The 15,099-nt window shown below is 38.2% G+C and overlaps 3 protein-coding genes across 3 annotated transcripts; all 3 read left to right on the forward strand.

Annotated features, from left to right (window-relative positions):
- LOC145435515 (uncharacterized) lies at positions 1-6,445 on the forward strand. Its single transcript, XM_080312796.1, has one exon. The coding sequence runs from the start codon at positions 1-3 to the stop codon at positions 763-765; it is 765 nt and encodes a 254-aa protein (XP_080168922.1). The 3' UTR covers positions 766-6,445.
- A 68-nt stretch (positions 6,446-6,513) lies between these two features.
- On the forward strand, positions 6,514-9,038 carry LOC145435460 (uncharacterized). Its single transcript, XM_080312741.1, has one exon. It carries the CDS (start codon positions 6,521-6,523, stop codon positions 7,754-7,756), a length of 1,236 nt encoding a protein of 411 aa, XP_080168867.1. The 5' UTR covers positions 6,514-6,520; the 3' UTR covers positions 7,757-9,038.
- Positions 9,039-10,604: 1,566 nt separating this feature from the next.
- On the forward strand, positions 10,605-15,050 carry LOC145441545 (uncharacterized). The gene is made up of 2 exons (XM_080319435.1): positions 10,605-11,474; positions 13,248-15,050. Exons 1-2 carry the CDS (start codon positions 10,605-10,607, stop codon positions 14,607-14,609), a joined length of 2,232 nt encoding a protein of 743 aa, XP_080175561.1. The 3' UTR covers positions 14,610-15,050.
- Positions 15,051-15,099: the final 49 nt, after the last annotated feature.

Raw genomic sequence — 15,099 nt, forward strand, 5'->3', positions numbered from 1 at the left:
ATGTGTGATTTATGCGACAAGCCATTCAGCAGCAAATGCAATATGCGAAGACACATGAAAATTCATATCGGATATAAAGAGTTCAAGTGCGATATATGTGGCAAACGATTTATTCATAAACATGAGATAATGACCCACAAAAAAATTCATGACAAATTGAAAATTGACGTCGGATTTGAAAAGTTTAAGTGCGATATATGTGCGAAGTCATTCACCAACAAACGTTATATAAAAAATCACATGAAAATTCATGTCAAATTGAAAGAGTTTGAATGCGACATATGCGGGAAAAGATTTGGGAACCGGTGTGAGGTTAGATATCATTTTCTCGCCCACATGAATATCAAAAACTATAAATGTGATGTATGCGGGAAATCATTCATCACAAAATCTGACATGAGAGGCCACTTGAAAATTCATGACGCAGTGAAAGAGTTTGGATGTGATGTGTGCGGCAAAGGTTTCGTTAAAAAAAGTAAGTTGAGAAGACATTATTTGATTCATACTGGAGCGAAATATTACGACTGTCAATTATGCGGAAAGGGTTTTGGAGAAAAAAGTAATCTCGAACGTCATTATTTGAGCCATACCGAAAAGACCGAATATAAGTGCGACATTTGCGGAAAAGGCTTCAGAGAAAAATCTGATGTGAAATGTCATATGTGGACTCATACCAGCAAAAAGGAAAATGCATGTGACATTTGCGGTAAGGGGTTCCGTAGAAGATCATACATTGATGTTCACATGAAGAAGGTCCACTTGTAAGCAAAAGACTACGCGTGTGATATATGCGGTAAAGGTTATGTGAAAAAGCCTTTGCTAGTACAATGCGTAAATGAAATATCAGTTTTATGTATGTGCGAGACGATTCAATATGAATTTGAACTTGACAACACAACAGAATTGATGCGGAAGCGAAAGTGTTCTATATAAGGAGCGCTCAAGCGCCGCTGCCGGTCTGTAACGGCTTTACTGCCGCTCCGCCAGATATTTTGTTATTTTATACATTAGTTGCAATATACAAGATGTTGAAGTCTTGTCAATTGATAAAAAAAAGTAAAACATCAAATTTTAAACTGATGTGAAATCGCACCATTTTCAGAATTGCCACGTAAGATTAGTTCTTGTAAATAACATGTTCGATTTGACTTGACGTTCATACAGTCTCCGTTTATGACATGCAACCGTCAACTTTCAACCTAGCTCGCTGAATCGCGCTGTTTCTATGATCATTTTGCACAGCTGTTTGCTGATGGTCAGGTGTCGGTGTTGGCAGGTATTTTCGTGTGAAACATTGTATTCGTGCTATACCGTATTTTTTCGAATATAGTGTATGTATAATACGCACCCTTGAAACGCTGTGTAAATTCTGGGAAAAAGCCTGTACCCATGCATAGTACGCACCCTGCATTCGCAGTACATGAATAGTTGCCATTTAGTATTCGATGTTGTTTTGTTTTGCGATTTCACTGTCGCGCAATCATGACATAATGATCACTAATCATAATACAATTACGGCATTGTTTCTAAACGAAAGTAGATAGTAGCCAAAGCCTGCGAGGCCGATGACGCGATAGTTCAGGCTAGCGACACACGACATCTTGCGCACGAGGCCTATTACAATTACAGATGCGATTGTTCAGGCCAACTTTTATGTCGGGCGCAACAGTCCTGTTTGCGATGCCACTGATTACGTAAGCGATTATATCTTGCGCACATGGCCTCTTGTGTATGCGTACAAACGGCTAACTAACTCAGCAGGCGATGTGCAGACGATTCTCGTTATTTAGAACCACGCTTTTCGTTAATCGGCAACACGCTTCTCTATTTGGCAGCGTGTTACACTCTATAATACGAATTACGGGGCCCAATGGCTAGAGGTGATGCGCGATTTAAACAAACATGAATAACGGTGTGATTTCAAGTTTTTGATCGAGGGATTTTTTTTCAAGGCTTGATGTACCCATGTATAATACGCACCCCCCTATTTTAGGGCAAAAAATCGGTAAAATATTGCGCATTATACATGGAAATTACGGTAAATTGGTATTAGCAAAAGCTAGCGCAAGTTCTTTGGTCCAACTCCGAAATGCTTCTTCTTTCGATATTGTCGAAGAGAAGGATATCATTCGCAATAGTGTAGTCCAGTGGATCTCGACTGGTGTGCCACGAGGAAATCTGGTGATTAAAGCTGACAAATAACAAAAATTGCGGAATTCAAATTCTTGACTGCGGCATAATCGCTCAAGACGCACAATGTACAATCCGATGCAATGAACGGATAGGAGGATGTCGAAACGAATAAGCATGGTATCTTAATCTGATATTCCCCTCACCCTAATATCATTTTTCGATAATGATCTTTTCATTTTCATTCTCTTCCTCAGATTAATTCCAAATAAGTTAATCTGTGGTTTTATTGTAAAGACGCGGTGAGCACAGCGACGTACGGAAGACAAATCACAAATATATCTTCGACACCACGGAACGTGCTACTGCTAACAAGCCCATACATATAGTAGCATTTGGAATGTGATATCTTAACAAAATGTCTTCACTCGTGCAATTTGGCCGTGATGTTGAGGTTTGGCCATTTTTTTAGTCACCCCCCATCAGAATAGGGAATAATGAACAGTGGTCTGGCCCAGTTTGATTGGTAATCCTGTTATTTAATATTCATCATCATGCCAAATATTCGACATCTATGGTCATTTCACATCACACCGTCATTGCTTATTGTGATTCCGGAGATGCCAACTGATAGCACAGTCCATTTTGGCTAAATGCTTTTTTTACCACACCACTTGTGCTGCAAATAAACCACCAACACTGAGGAAGAGATTCTGGAGTCGACTTTGATCGGAATCGATTCCGCAAACCATTTGTGATACAACGATGTAACGTACCACCACGATACTCGCCACCCATGGTATTTAAAGTGCTCTATGGTGCCGTGAGCTATTTTTCCTTTTGAGAGGGTTGTAATGAAGCCGAAAAGGTTGAGAACCACTGGTGTAGTCGGTTAATCCACGGCCTTCGGCGGGGGAGACCTCTATCGAGTCTTGGCGATAGCTCGTTTATGTGGAAGAGACAATTTTACCTTGACTCTAGAGACACACTACCGCCAAATTACATGACTATCATGAACACAAGGAAAACCCTCCAAATGTCACTCACTAGTACCATACTAGTATGAAACGGCTGCAAACTGTTATCGTAATTGCATTTCGGTTTGATTTAGGTGTTTGAAGGTTCACTGGTCTGCCGACGATATTTTCAAATTTTACAGGTCTGTGACCTATCAAAGGTTGCGAGCCACTGCTCCATATGTGGAAACAGAATTTTTTTAAATCAGTTAACGACTTTGTAAATCAGATTACCAGCACTATTATGAGTGAAAATGTATTTCATGTCTGTAATCGCTCTGTAATACGAATGTGAAGTAATATTTTTTGTTATTGCACCTACACTGCTATTTTCATCGCTTTTATTCATTCCTTGTTAGTCTCAAAGATGCTTCTTCTTATATGGACTGTTTACCTGCATAGCCTACTTCTCAAACATTCAAATATGTGGGGCATGATGTGTAAATTGCTGCTTTTTCTTCTTTTTGCGCATTGTTTCGACCTGAGTAAATGGATGTAGTGGGCAATGAGCAAGGTATCACGACAAGGTGCTTGGTTTAATTCAGAAACGCTTCTCTCGACATTGTCGAAAAGAACAATCTTAATCGAGTGTGCGTGCTCGGTTAAATCCATGGCTTTTGGCGCGAAATTCTACAATCGACTCCCGGCGGTGTCACGTTTATCTTGACAAGAAAATCGATGATTTCAATTTTCGAAAGTCCACCGATCCGCCGAATACTTTTTGAAATTTCAACGGTCCGCGAGGTGGAAAAAATTCGAAAACCACTGACCTACAGTGCTATTTTTATCGCCATTATTCATTCTTTGCTGGTCTCGAAGTTGCACCTACTAATATGGACTGCTTATTTGTGTTGCCTACTTCTCAAAACTTGAGTTTTTACTTCAAATAGGTTTGACATGATGTGTAAATTGCTACTTTCTTCTTGTAATCGAGTAGGAATTCATGTTATTGGCTCAACTTCTGCTTGAATACCATCAGCGACTAATTTGACTTCTTCCGAGTACCGTCATTTTTCAAGTATAGTACGCCCCCATCTATAATACACCCCCTGAAAATGATATGTACATTATGGAAAAAAGCCTTTACTCGTTTATAGTACGCACCCTGCTCGAGCGGTACATGCGTAGAAGCCGATTATACAAGCTTATCGTGTTGACATACTTGCACGTATGATAAGTTACCAGCGATGGTTATGTTTCAGTATTAGCGGAAATCGATTAGGAACGTTGTCTAAAGGCCGTGCTGGGTACATAGTCGTTTTTTTACTTCGGTACAATTGCGTTCATCTTACAGAACGGAATCGTACAGTAAATACCGTTTGAGCCCTTGCTACTGATTTTAAGCCTATATATGCGCGTTTTACCCAGTATTACAGTATGCAGAGTTTATTGAATCGTTCGGTATCGAATTACTGAATGGTGAACTTCTCATGGTATAACTATTCCATCAGTGTCATTGCTGTTACACTTGCAGTGTTACATATAATCCACAAAACAATCGGTAGTAAAATGTTAATTTATACAATCAATTGAGAATCATGAAAAATCAATATTAAACCCATCCTTAGTTACCTATAGGCGATAAAGATTATTTTTCTTTTTTTTTTAATTGTAATTTATTTTTTCAAATTTCAAATTTAACAGCTTTTTCAGGGATTCCGAGAAGAGTTGAACTTATATATTTTAACACATGTTATGAGAGACCTTGACAAACATATTCAATGTCAAATCAAACTTGAAGACACAACAAGATTAACGCGGAAGTAAATTTGCAATATATGCAGAAAAATTCAGTTGAAAAATCAGTTACCATAACGACCTAATAAAGCAGATGAGTGTCACACAGTTTTGAGTGAAATTGTATCTGCTGAGAACTCTGAAATATGAATATGACTGAATATCTTTTGTAGCTGCACCTACAGTGCTATTCGCATCACCATTATCCATTCCTTGCTGGTCTCAAAGATGCATCTACTCATGCAGATTGCTTACCGTAATTTTCCATGTATAATGCGCAAAATTTTACCGATTTTTGTCCTAAAATAGGGGGGAGGGCTTATTATACATGGGAATAACAACACTTGGAAAAAATCTCCCTCGATAAAAAACTTGAAATCACACCTATCTTCATGTTTGTTTCCAATCGCGCATCACTTTCAGCGATCGCGCCTAGTATTTCGTATTATCAGTGTAACCCGCTTCCAATTAGCAGCACAGCGCGCAGTCTCCTGCTGAGTTAGTTTGCCGTTTGTTTCGTACTCGAGCGAAATTAGGTCGCTGAACACGAGCATTGCTGCACGCGTGCGCGGCAATCCTCGCTAATTCATCACGTCGAAGACAGGCATTAACAATCGCATATACAACAGGTCATGTGCGCAAGATTTAATCGCTTGCGTAATTAGTCGCATCTCCCACAGACCTGGTGCGCAAGACACAACCGTTGGCCTGAGCAATCGCATCTGTGATAGCCTTCGTGCGCAAGATGTCACGTCGCTGGCCTAAACTATCGCGTCGCCAGCCTCGCAGGCTTTGGCTGCTATCTACAATCGCTAGGAGATAATACTGTTCATTGTATAATGATTAGCAATCGCATCTGTAATAGACCTCGTGCTCAACATGTCGTGTCGCTGACCTGAACTATCGCGTTGCCAGCCTCGCAGGCTTTGGCTGCTATCTAATATCGTTTAGAGACAATGCCGGTAATTACATTAGGATTAGCGATCGTTATGGCGTGATTGTTGAACAGTGTCATCGCAAAACAGAACATCGTAAAGTAAAACACAACTACTCATGTACTGCGAATGCCGGGTGCGTACTATACATGGGTACAGGCTTTTTCCCAGAATTCACAAGGCATTTCAAGGATGCGTATTATACATGGGGGCGCACTATATTCGGAAAATTACGGTACTTATATAGGTTACTTGTGAAAGCTTTGTTTTTACTTCGGATAGGTTTGGCATGATGTGTTAATCTGTTTCGAGTACTATAATCATATCATATGTTGCACTGAAATATTTGATTCAAAATTAATATCTGTGATCGAATCACTTGGGTTCTCTGAAGTAACCACTCATAGCTGCGTGACCTGTTTGAATTCGATCCTAAATGTGAACAATAAAGATATGACATTGACTCTGTATGATGGCAACCGTTCATTATTTAGAAAGATGCACGTTTCGGAATTACTCCCTTTTCGCGAAGATACAACTACTAATTTGCCTATGCTGTGTATCGGATAGTGAACTTCCGTGATTTGAAAGCGTAATTTTCACCGTGTTATCTTTCAAAAATTTCAGCATTTGGTATTAAACCATATTCTCTTTGATCCTAATTTCCGTGACGTTGAAGAAAAGGCTGTTGTATTGAATCGTATGGATGTCACAGACGCAAATCCTTCTTTCCGAGTAAAGAATTGTGGATCTGATTCACAACATGATGAACGTTCCAGTGAAAATATCTGCGAGATCTGCGGAAAAGGATTTCCCACAAAGTGTAGAATGAGGCTACATATGAAACTTCACACAGGAGAGAAGGAATTTGAGTGTAACATATGCGGTAAAAGATTTTTGTGGAGGTCTGGTCTAGTTGGTCATTCACCAGTCCACACGGGAAAGAAAGACTGCGAGTGTGATATATGTGGGAGGCCATTCAGCAACAAATCCAGTATGAGAATACACAGGAAAATTCACATCGGAATTAAAGAGTTCAAATGCGATATATGTGCGAAAACCTTCATCGACAATTCCAGACTTACACAACATATGGAAGGTCATGCCGGTTATGAAGTTTCTGTAATCAGCATTTGCAGGAAAAGTGCTGTTCGAAGGACTCGACTAATGTGTGATGTATGCGAAAAGCCATTCCTCAGCAAATGCAATATGCGAAGACACATGAAAATTCACATCGGATATAAAGAGTTCAAGTGCGATATATGTGGCAAACGATTCATTGAGAAAAAAGATATGATAAATCACAAAAAAATTCATGCGAAATTGAAAATTCACGTCGGATTTCAAAAGTTTGAGTGCAAAATATGTGCGAAGTCATTCACCAAAATACAATACATGAAAAATCACATGAAAATTCACATCGAATTGAAGGAGTTTGAATGCGGCATATGCGGGAAGAGATTTAGGCAACGGGGTGAGGTTGAATATCATTTTCTCGCCCACATGGGTATCAAAAACTATAAATGTGATGTATGTGCGAATGCATTCATCACAAAATCTGAACTAAGAAGACACTTGAAATTCCATGACGGAGTGAAGGAGTTTGGTTGTGATGTGTGCGGCAAAGGTTTTGTAACAAAAGGTCACTTGAGGAGACATTATTTGATTCATACCGGAGCGAAATTTCACAACTGTCATATATGCGGATTGGGTTTTGGACAGAACCATCATCTCAAACGTCATTATTTGACTCATACCGACAAGAAGGAATATAAGTGTGACATTTGCGGAAAAGGCTTCAGAGAAAAATCTGATTTGAAATGCCATTTGTGGACTCACTCAAACAAAAAGAAAGATTTGCCAACATGTGACATTTGCGGTAAGGGATTCAGTAGTAGATCATACATTAGAAGACACATGAAGAAGGTCCATTTATAAGCAAAAGACTACAGCTGTAATATATGCGGTAAAGGTTATGTGAAAGTCTTGGTTAGAAAATCATCATTCCAACAACACGTAAATGAAATATCACTGCTTTGTATGAGCGAGACGATTCAATATAAATTTAAACTTGAAGACACAACAGAATTCATGTGAAAATGAAAGTGCTCTATATCAGGAGCTCTGATCGTCATTACCGGTCAGCAACGGCTTTTCTGCTGCTCCGCCAAACATTTGGTAATTTTATACATTAGTTGCAATACACAAGGAGTTGAAGTCTTGTCAATTGATAGAAAAGTAAAACATCCAATTTCTAACTGATTTGAAATCTCGCCAGTTCCGTAATTTCCAAAATTACGACGTAAGACTAGGTATTGTAAATAACATGTTCCATTTGGCTTGACGTTCCTACAGTCTTCGTTTAAGACATGCGAATTGTGAGCGTCAACTTTCGACGAGGCTCACGGAGTCGCGCAGTTTATATGATCATTCGATAAAGCTGTTTGTTGATAGTTTGGTTGGTGTTGCCAGCTATTTTTGTGTGACACATTGTATCCGTACTATGAGTTAGTAGTGGGAAAAGCAAGCACGACAAGTGGTTTGATCCAACTCCGAAACGCTTCTTCTTTTGATATTGTCAAGGAGACGGATCTTCGCGATAGTGTAATCCAGTGGAACTCGACCGGTGTGCCGTGGCACTACACGTCTCAGGATTTCGCTCAATTGGTGATGGGGCATGGATAGCTGTGGCATAGATCTGCATTAATAGGTTGTATTTGAGGAATTCAAACGCTCAAAATCATTTAGTAATTAGTGATGACCCCAACGCTATAGCCAGCGCGAATATAGTCTTACAGGGACATCATACTTTTTGAAATTTACGTTATTATCAGGTCTCGGAATTCAAAACAGCTCACTACGCCTTGCCGGCACGATAGTCTAGTGGTGAGAGACGTGAAATTATACCCGATCAATCCAGGTTCAATTCTAGCAAAAGTCGCTTTTGATAATAATGTGGCATTTGGCGTCATATGGGTGTGGCAATTAAGAAGTCGTGGCATAATATGATTGGGTGCCACAGAATCAGGTCCTCTCACTGTAGCAAAGTTCGATATTGCTACCAAAGAAATAATCTGTTATATATGTGAGACCCTTTTCAGCTGTAAAAGTGATGTCTTGGCATATGACATTGTGGTAACACTGAAGTGGTTGTTGCACGATTTATGTAAATGTATATAAAATCTGCCGCAGCTTTGTATTGCTACGATGCCAATAAACATTGATAGCACGCACACGCATCTTAAGGCGGACTAAGGTGTAAGCATGATTTGTGCACCCATATGAAAGATTTCTTCCTTTTCAAATATACATGAGAATTGTTAGATACTTTCAAAATTTTCACACAGCGTTTGCTTATGGGTATTTATCATTAACTATGAAGGAATAGTTGTGTAATTCAATATGGCATAGTGATGTACGTTGTTTGTAATTCATGCATTGTTATCAAGACCATTCTACAGAGCTGTCAAATCTTCGGCTTATGACCCGAATGTGGCTCTTTGACTGGTTTCATGTCGCTCTTCAATCAAAAATTTCATTTCCATTGTTTTCAACTCTGTAACTTTATCAATGACGGATATCATTGTATGATCATTGCTCACTTGAAATATTCTCACGTCGTGAATATCTATACCGATATCAGATTCGAGAACTCAAAAAGGAGTCCTGAATCAATTGTAGCGATTCGAATTGAGTAGTGACAATTGAGTTTTTCGATTTGATTAAAATATTCGCAGTGGACATGGTAGAAATAATTTAATAAATTTGTAGTACAAGAGAGATACTTTCCTACATTCTTAGGTAGAAAGTACACGTCCTTACTAAGAAGCTTGCCAAGTACGCTCAACAGCAGTAGTTGTGGGCTGACAACACTCAAATTGTGCGTACACTGCTGGTGACACACCGTATTGCTTCATCACAATTTTTCATCATGCGCTTCTTAATATAAGAGTGATGCAATGCCCACGAATTCTTTCTTCAGTTAGGATATTGCGTTCCGTTGACCATAACATCATGTCTACCTATTTGTCTCATTTGAATGTCTACGCTTCACAATGAGCAGACAATGATCCATATACAACGGTAGTCCTATAAAGTAGGCTAAAAACTGTAAAATGTCAAACGATAAGTTCACAGACAGTGCAAAATCTACGATACAAACGAAATGCAGACGTCAAAAAAAACTTTATGAAAACTATTAAAAAATTTTGACGTGTCAAAAAAAAAGCCCTAATCATAAGTCATACCGGAATATTTGATTCGAAGGTAATATTACTCTCGGAATCCAAACACTTGTATACTTTATTTTACCCAGCCATTGCCACCTGGCCTTATTGAACTTTGTCCTAAATGTGAACAGTGAATCTATAACGTAGTCTCTGTATGATCGCAACTCCTCATTAATTTAGATGATGAACATTTCTTAATTCCCCCTGGTCGCGAAAATGCATCTAGGTATTCGAACTACTTAATTGAGTACTTTTCACAGCTTAATCTTTCTACTGCTCTTTTATGTAGTTTTGGCATGCTTTAGAAATTGCAACTTACACTTAGAGTAGATGTTCACAATATTGGTGGTACTGCTACTTGTGTACCAACAATGAATACTTTATCAAAGATCTCATGCCATCATTCTGCCTCAACTAGTTTTGCTATGATTGCTGTCATTTGAAATCTGTTTTAAACGCTGTAATCTTTTTAAAAATTTCAGCACTCAGTCAAAAACCATATTAGTCCTAATATTTATCACGGAGATGTTAAGGAAAGTGCCGCTGTATTGAATCATATGGACGTCACAGACGAAAATCTTTCTTGTGGAGTAAGCGCTGGCGGTGCCGATTCAAAACGCCATGACAGCTGCGGTGAAAATATTTGCGAGGTCTGTGGAAAAGAATTGAAAAGCAAATCTCATGTTGGACGCCATATGAAAATTCACACAGGGATTAAAAAGTTTGAGTGTGACATATGCGGTAAAAAGTTTTTGCGGAGGGCTCACCTAGTTCTTCATTCTCCATTCCACACAGGAATGAAAGACTACAAGTGTGATGTCTGCGAAAAGTCATTCAGCAACAAATCGAACATGAGAAATCACATGAAAATTCACGTCGGATTTAAAGAGTTTGAGTGTGATATATGTGCAAAGTCATTCACCAACAAACATAAAATGATAGATCACCTGAAAATCCACGTCGGATTTGAAGAGTTTGAGTGTGATATATGTGCGAAGCCATTCTTCCACAAACATCACATGATAGATCACATGAAAATTCACGCCGAATCGAAAGAATTTGAATGCTACATATGTGGAAAATCATTCATCGCAAAATCTGAACTGAAAATTCACATTAAATTTCATGACGGAGTTAAAGAGTTTCTGTGTGCTGTATGTGGTAAAGGTTTTGTAACAATAAGTAATTTAAGAAGACATTATTTGATTCATACCGGAGCGAGAGATTACCAATGTCATATATGCGGAAAAGGTTTTGGACGGAAAGGTCATCTCAAATATCATTATTTGACTCATACCGACAAGAAGAAATATAAGTGCGACACTTGCGGTAGAGGCTTCGATCAAAAGTTTGAACTGAAACGTCATTTTTCGACTCATACCAACAAAAAGGAATACATGTGTGACATTCCGTTGAAGATCATACATTGAAGTACACATGTAGAAGTTCCACTTGGAAACAAAAGAGTACGAGTGTGATATATGCGGAAAAGGTTTTGTGAGAAAGTCTTGGTTACAAAATATTATAATATCCTCACTTGATTGAAAAACCACTGTTAAGTATGTGGCAGACGATTTAAGGTTTTGTTGAGATATCAGTTAATGACCTAGTAAAGTAGATTTCATCACTGTCATGGCTCATGAGTGTAATTGTCTTGGATGAAACTCTGTAATATGAATTTGACAGAGTGTTTTTTTACTAATTGCACCTACAGTGAATTTCATCAGCATTATTCATTGCTTACTGGTCTCTAAGATGCATCTGCCATACTGTTTGCTTACTTTTTAGCCTACTTCTCTTACCTTGTTTTTTTTTACTTCAAATAGGTTTGGCAGGATGTGTAAATTGCTAATTTTCTTTCAATTTTTAGAAATTCGTGGTGTTGGTTCTACTTCTTCTTCCATACCAGCAATGACTAATTTGACTTGTTCTAAGTATGTTGTATGTAAAACAGTGATCCTCTGATTTGAAAAGCTACTTATCATGAATTATTCTATTGAAAATTTTGCAAACAACATTCAATCGACTCTAACATCTGAAAAAAAGTGCTATAGCGTAGTGTTGGTCTAGAAATACGAAATTATTTTGGATGAAGTGTAACTAGCATCATTTTCCCTAAATCCGCAAAAAGATGGTTATTCAAACGTTTCAAATCAAAATAAGTGTACAAATTTTGTTATATAATAGGTTGTACTGGAATATTTGATTCAAAGTTAATACTTGTATTTGTCACGTATTCGAATAATTTAGGTACTCTACTTTATGGCATATACTCTGTATGATTATAACCTTTCGTTATTTCGAAAGATGCACGTTTTTTAATTCCTCGCTGCTCACGAAGATGCATCTAGTTATTCAGATAACTTCATTGATTACTTGTTACACTCTTATTTTACTACTGCGTCTTCTTGTAGTTCTGGCTGGGGCTGGGCAAAATCGAGTTCCTAAGTGATTTGATTTCGAATCAAGTAATATGCTTTGAGTCGAGTAATCGAGTATCACTCATTATGACGACATAACAGGATAAAAATGTCTAAGCTCAAATATGTACCTTTTATGCAACCACAAAGAATATAATGCCTTTTATCCATCACATTAAAGATAGTTTGGTATTTTTGCGACCATACCGATTTCATTGCAATTGGTGACAATGTTGTGGGATGGCCATGACTTCTGAAGTGTGCTATTTCCAGTAACGTTTGTACATTGTACTATATGTTTCGTATGCTACGATATGGGCAATCAAGGTTTCAAGGCTTCAACAGTGAATATTAGTATCTAAACTATAATTCCGTTGATAAATTAACTTTCAGTTGCAAGGGGCGTATATTTGTGGTACACGAAAAAATCGTCTTTTACTACTCGGCTCGAATCAATAAAATTAATTCTCATTTCATACTCAAGTACTTGAATCATTTTGCCCAGCCCCCGTTATGGCATGCTAGTAGATTGCTACTTCCACTTTAAAATTTGTTGAAATTCAAAATATTGGCGGTACTGCTTCTTGTGTGCCAGCAATGACTACTTTTTCGATAATCTTGTGCCATCATTCTGGTTCAAGTAGTTTTAATATGCTCTGAAAATCGCTATTTAAATTTGTCAATGAGTAAAAATTCACAATAATACTAGTTCTGTTTGTACTTGAAGATTGTTTTGACCACCTTTGGCTATGCTTTGCATCGAATAGTTCTGCGGTTTAAAATGCTGCTTTTCACGCTGTAATCTTTTATCAGCACATTGTCAAAAACCATAATATTCCTAATATTTATCACTGCGATGTTAAGGGAAAGGCTGATGTATTAAGTCATATGGACGTCACAGACACAAGTCCTTCATGTGCAGTAATAACTGGCGGAGCCGATTCAAAACGTCATGGTGGCTCCGGTGAAAATATTTGTGAGGTTTGTGGAAAAGGATTCAAAAGCAAATCTCGTGTCGGACGCCACATGAAAATTCACACGGGGATGAAAAACTTTGAGTGTGACATATGCGGGAAGAAGTTTTTGCTGAGGGATCACCTAGTTCGTCATTCTCCATGCCACACGGGAAAGAAAGACTACAAGTGTGATGTATGTGAGAAGCCATTCAGTCATAAATCGAGCATGATAAATCACATGAAACTTCACGTCGAATTTAAAGAGTTTGCGTGTGATATATGTGCGAAACCATTAATCAACAAACATCAGAAGATAGCTCACATGAAAGTCCATGCTGAAATCAAAGAGTTTGAATGCGACATATGCGGGAAAAGATTTGTGAGAAGGTCTCAGCTAAAAGTTCATTCTTCCACCCACACTGGTATAAAAGACTATAAGTGCGATGTATGCGAGAAGACATTCATCACAAAATCCCACATGAGAAATCACATGAAAATTCATGTCGGATTGAAAGAGTTTGAGTGTGAAATATGTGGCAAAAAGTTTTTCACGAGATCCAACCTAGTTAGTCATTCTCAATTCCACAAGGTAAAGAAGGAATTTGAGTGTGATGTATGCGAGAAGCAATTCAGCCTCAAATTAAACATGACAAATCACATGAAAATTCATATCGGATTGAAAGAGCTGAAGTGCGATATATGTGCGAAACCATTCTTATACAAACGTAACATGACAACTCATATGAAAATGCACATCGAATTGAAAGAATTTGAATGTGACATATGCGGTAAAAGATTTGTGGAACGGGATAAGCTGAAATATCATTTTACTGCCCACATGGGAATCAAAAACTATCAATGTGATGTATGCGGGAAAACATTCATCACAAAGTCTGAACGGAGAAGTCACTTGAAATGTCATGAAGCGAAAAAGTTTATGTGCGGTGTGTGCAGAAAAGGTTTTGCAACAGAAAGTCATTTGAGAAGACATTATTTGGTTCATACCGGAGCGAAAGATTACGAATGTCATATATGCGGGAAGGGCTTTGGACTAAAAGCTCATCTGAAACGTCATTATTTGATACATACCGGGGTGAAAAATTATGAATGTCATATATGCGGAAAGGGTTTTGGACTGAAATCTCATCTTGAACATCATCATTTGACTCATGCTGACAAGAAGTAATATAAGTGCAACATTCGCGGAAGAGGCTTCGGACAAAAGTTTGAATTGAAACGGTATTTCTGAACTCGCACCAACAAAAAATGAACATGCATGTGACATTTGCGGTAAGGAATTCCGATGGAGATCATACATTGAAGTAGACATAAAGAAGGCTCACTTGTGTAAGCAAAATAGTACGAGTGTGATATATGTGAGAAAGTTTTGAGAAAAGTCTTAGTTAGAAAATTATTAAACATGTGGGACACGATTCTCTAAATCCAATAGCTCATATATGAGATATTGACCAGCCCTAGTAGCCACCACAATGTGAGTGAGGCTGTATATGCCAGTATCTATTAGTATTTACTGCTCAAATTTTATCCAAAATATGTACAACGGAGATGATGCTTGTGTACTCTATGATAACGCCAGAAAAGAATTAAACAATTAAGACCCGCTAAACGTTTGAGAGCTGTGTTCCAGACAGGGGGCATCATTGCATATATGTGAC

This window comes from Botryllus schlosseri, chromosome 1, assembly GCF_051294905.1.
Source record: "Botryllus schlosseri isolate E-star chromosome 1, Bs_hap1, whole genome shotgun sequence".
Classification (NCBI taxonomy): domain Eukaryota; kingdom Metazoa; phylum Chordata; class Ascidiacea; order Stolidobranchia; family Styelidae; genus Botryllus; species Botryllus schlosseri.

Excerpts from the sequence above, each read along its gene's own strand:
- LOC145435515 (XM_080312796.1), top strand. The coding sequence starts at position 1 with ATGTGTGATTTATGCGACAAGCCATTCAGCAGCAAATGCAATATGCGA.
- LOC145435460 (XM_080312741.1), top strand. The coding sequence starts at position 6,521 with ATGGATGTCACAGACGCAAATCCTTCTTTCCGAGTAAAGAATTGTGGA.
- LOC145441545 (XM_080319435.1), top strand. The coding sequence starts at position 10,605 with ATGGACGTCACAGACGAAAATCTTTCTTGTGGAGTAAGCGCTGGCGGT. Across the intron at positions 11,475-13,247 it reads TTCCGTTGAAGATCATACAT|AATGCTGCTTTTCACGCTGT; the intron begins TGAAGTACACAT and ends TCTGCGGTTTAA.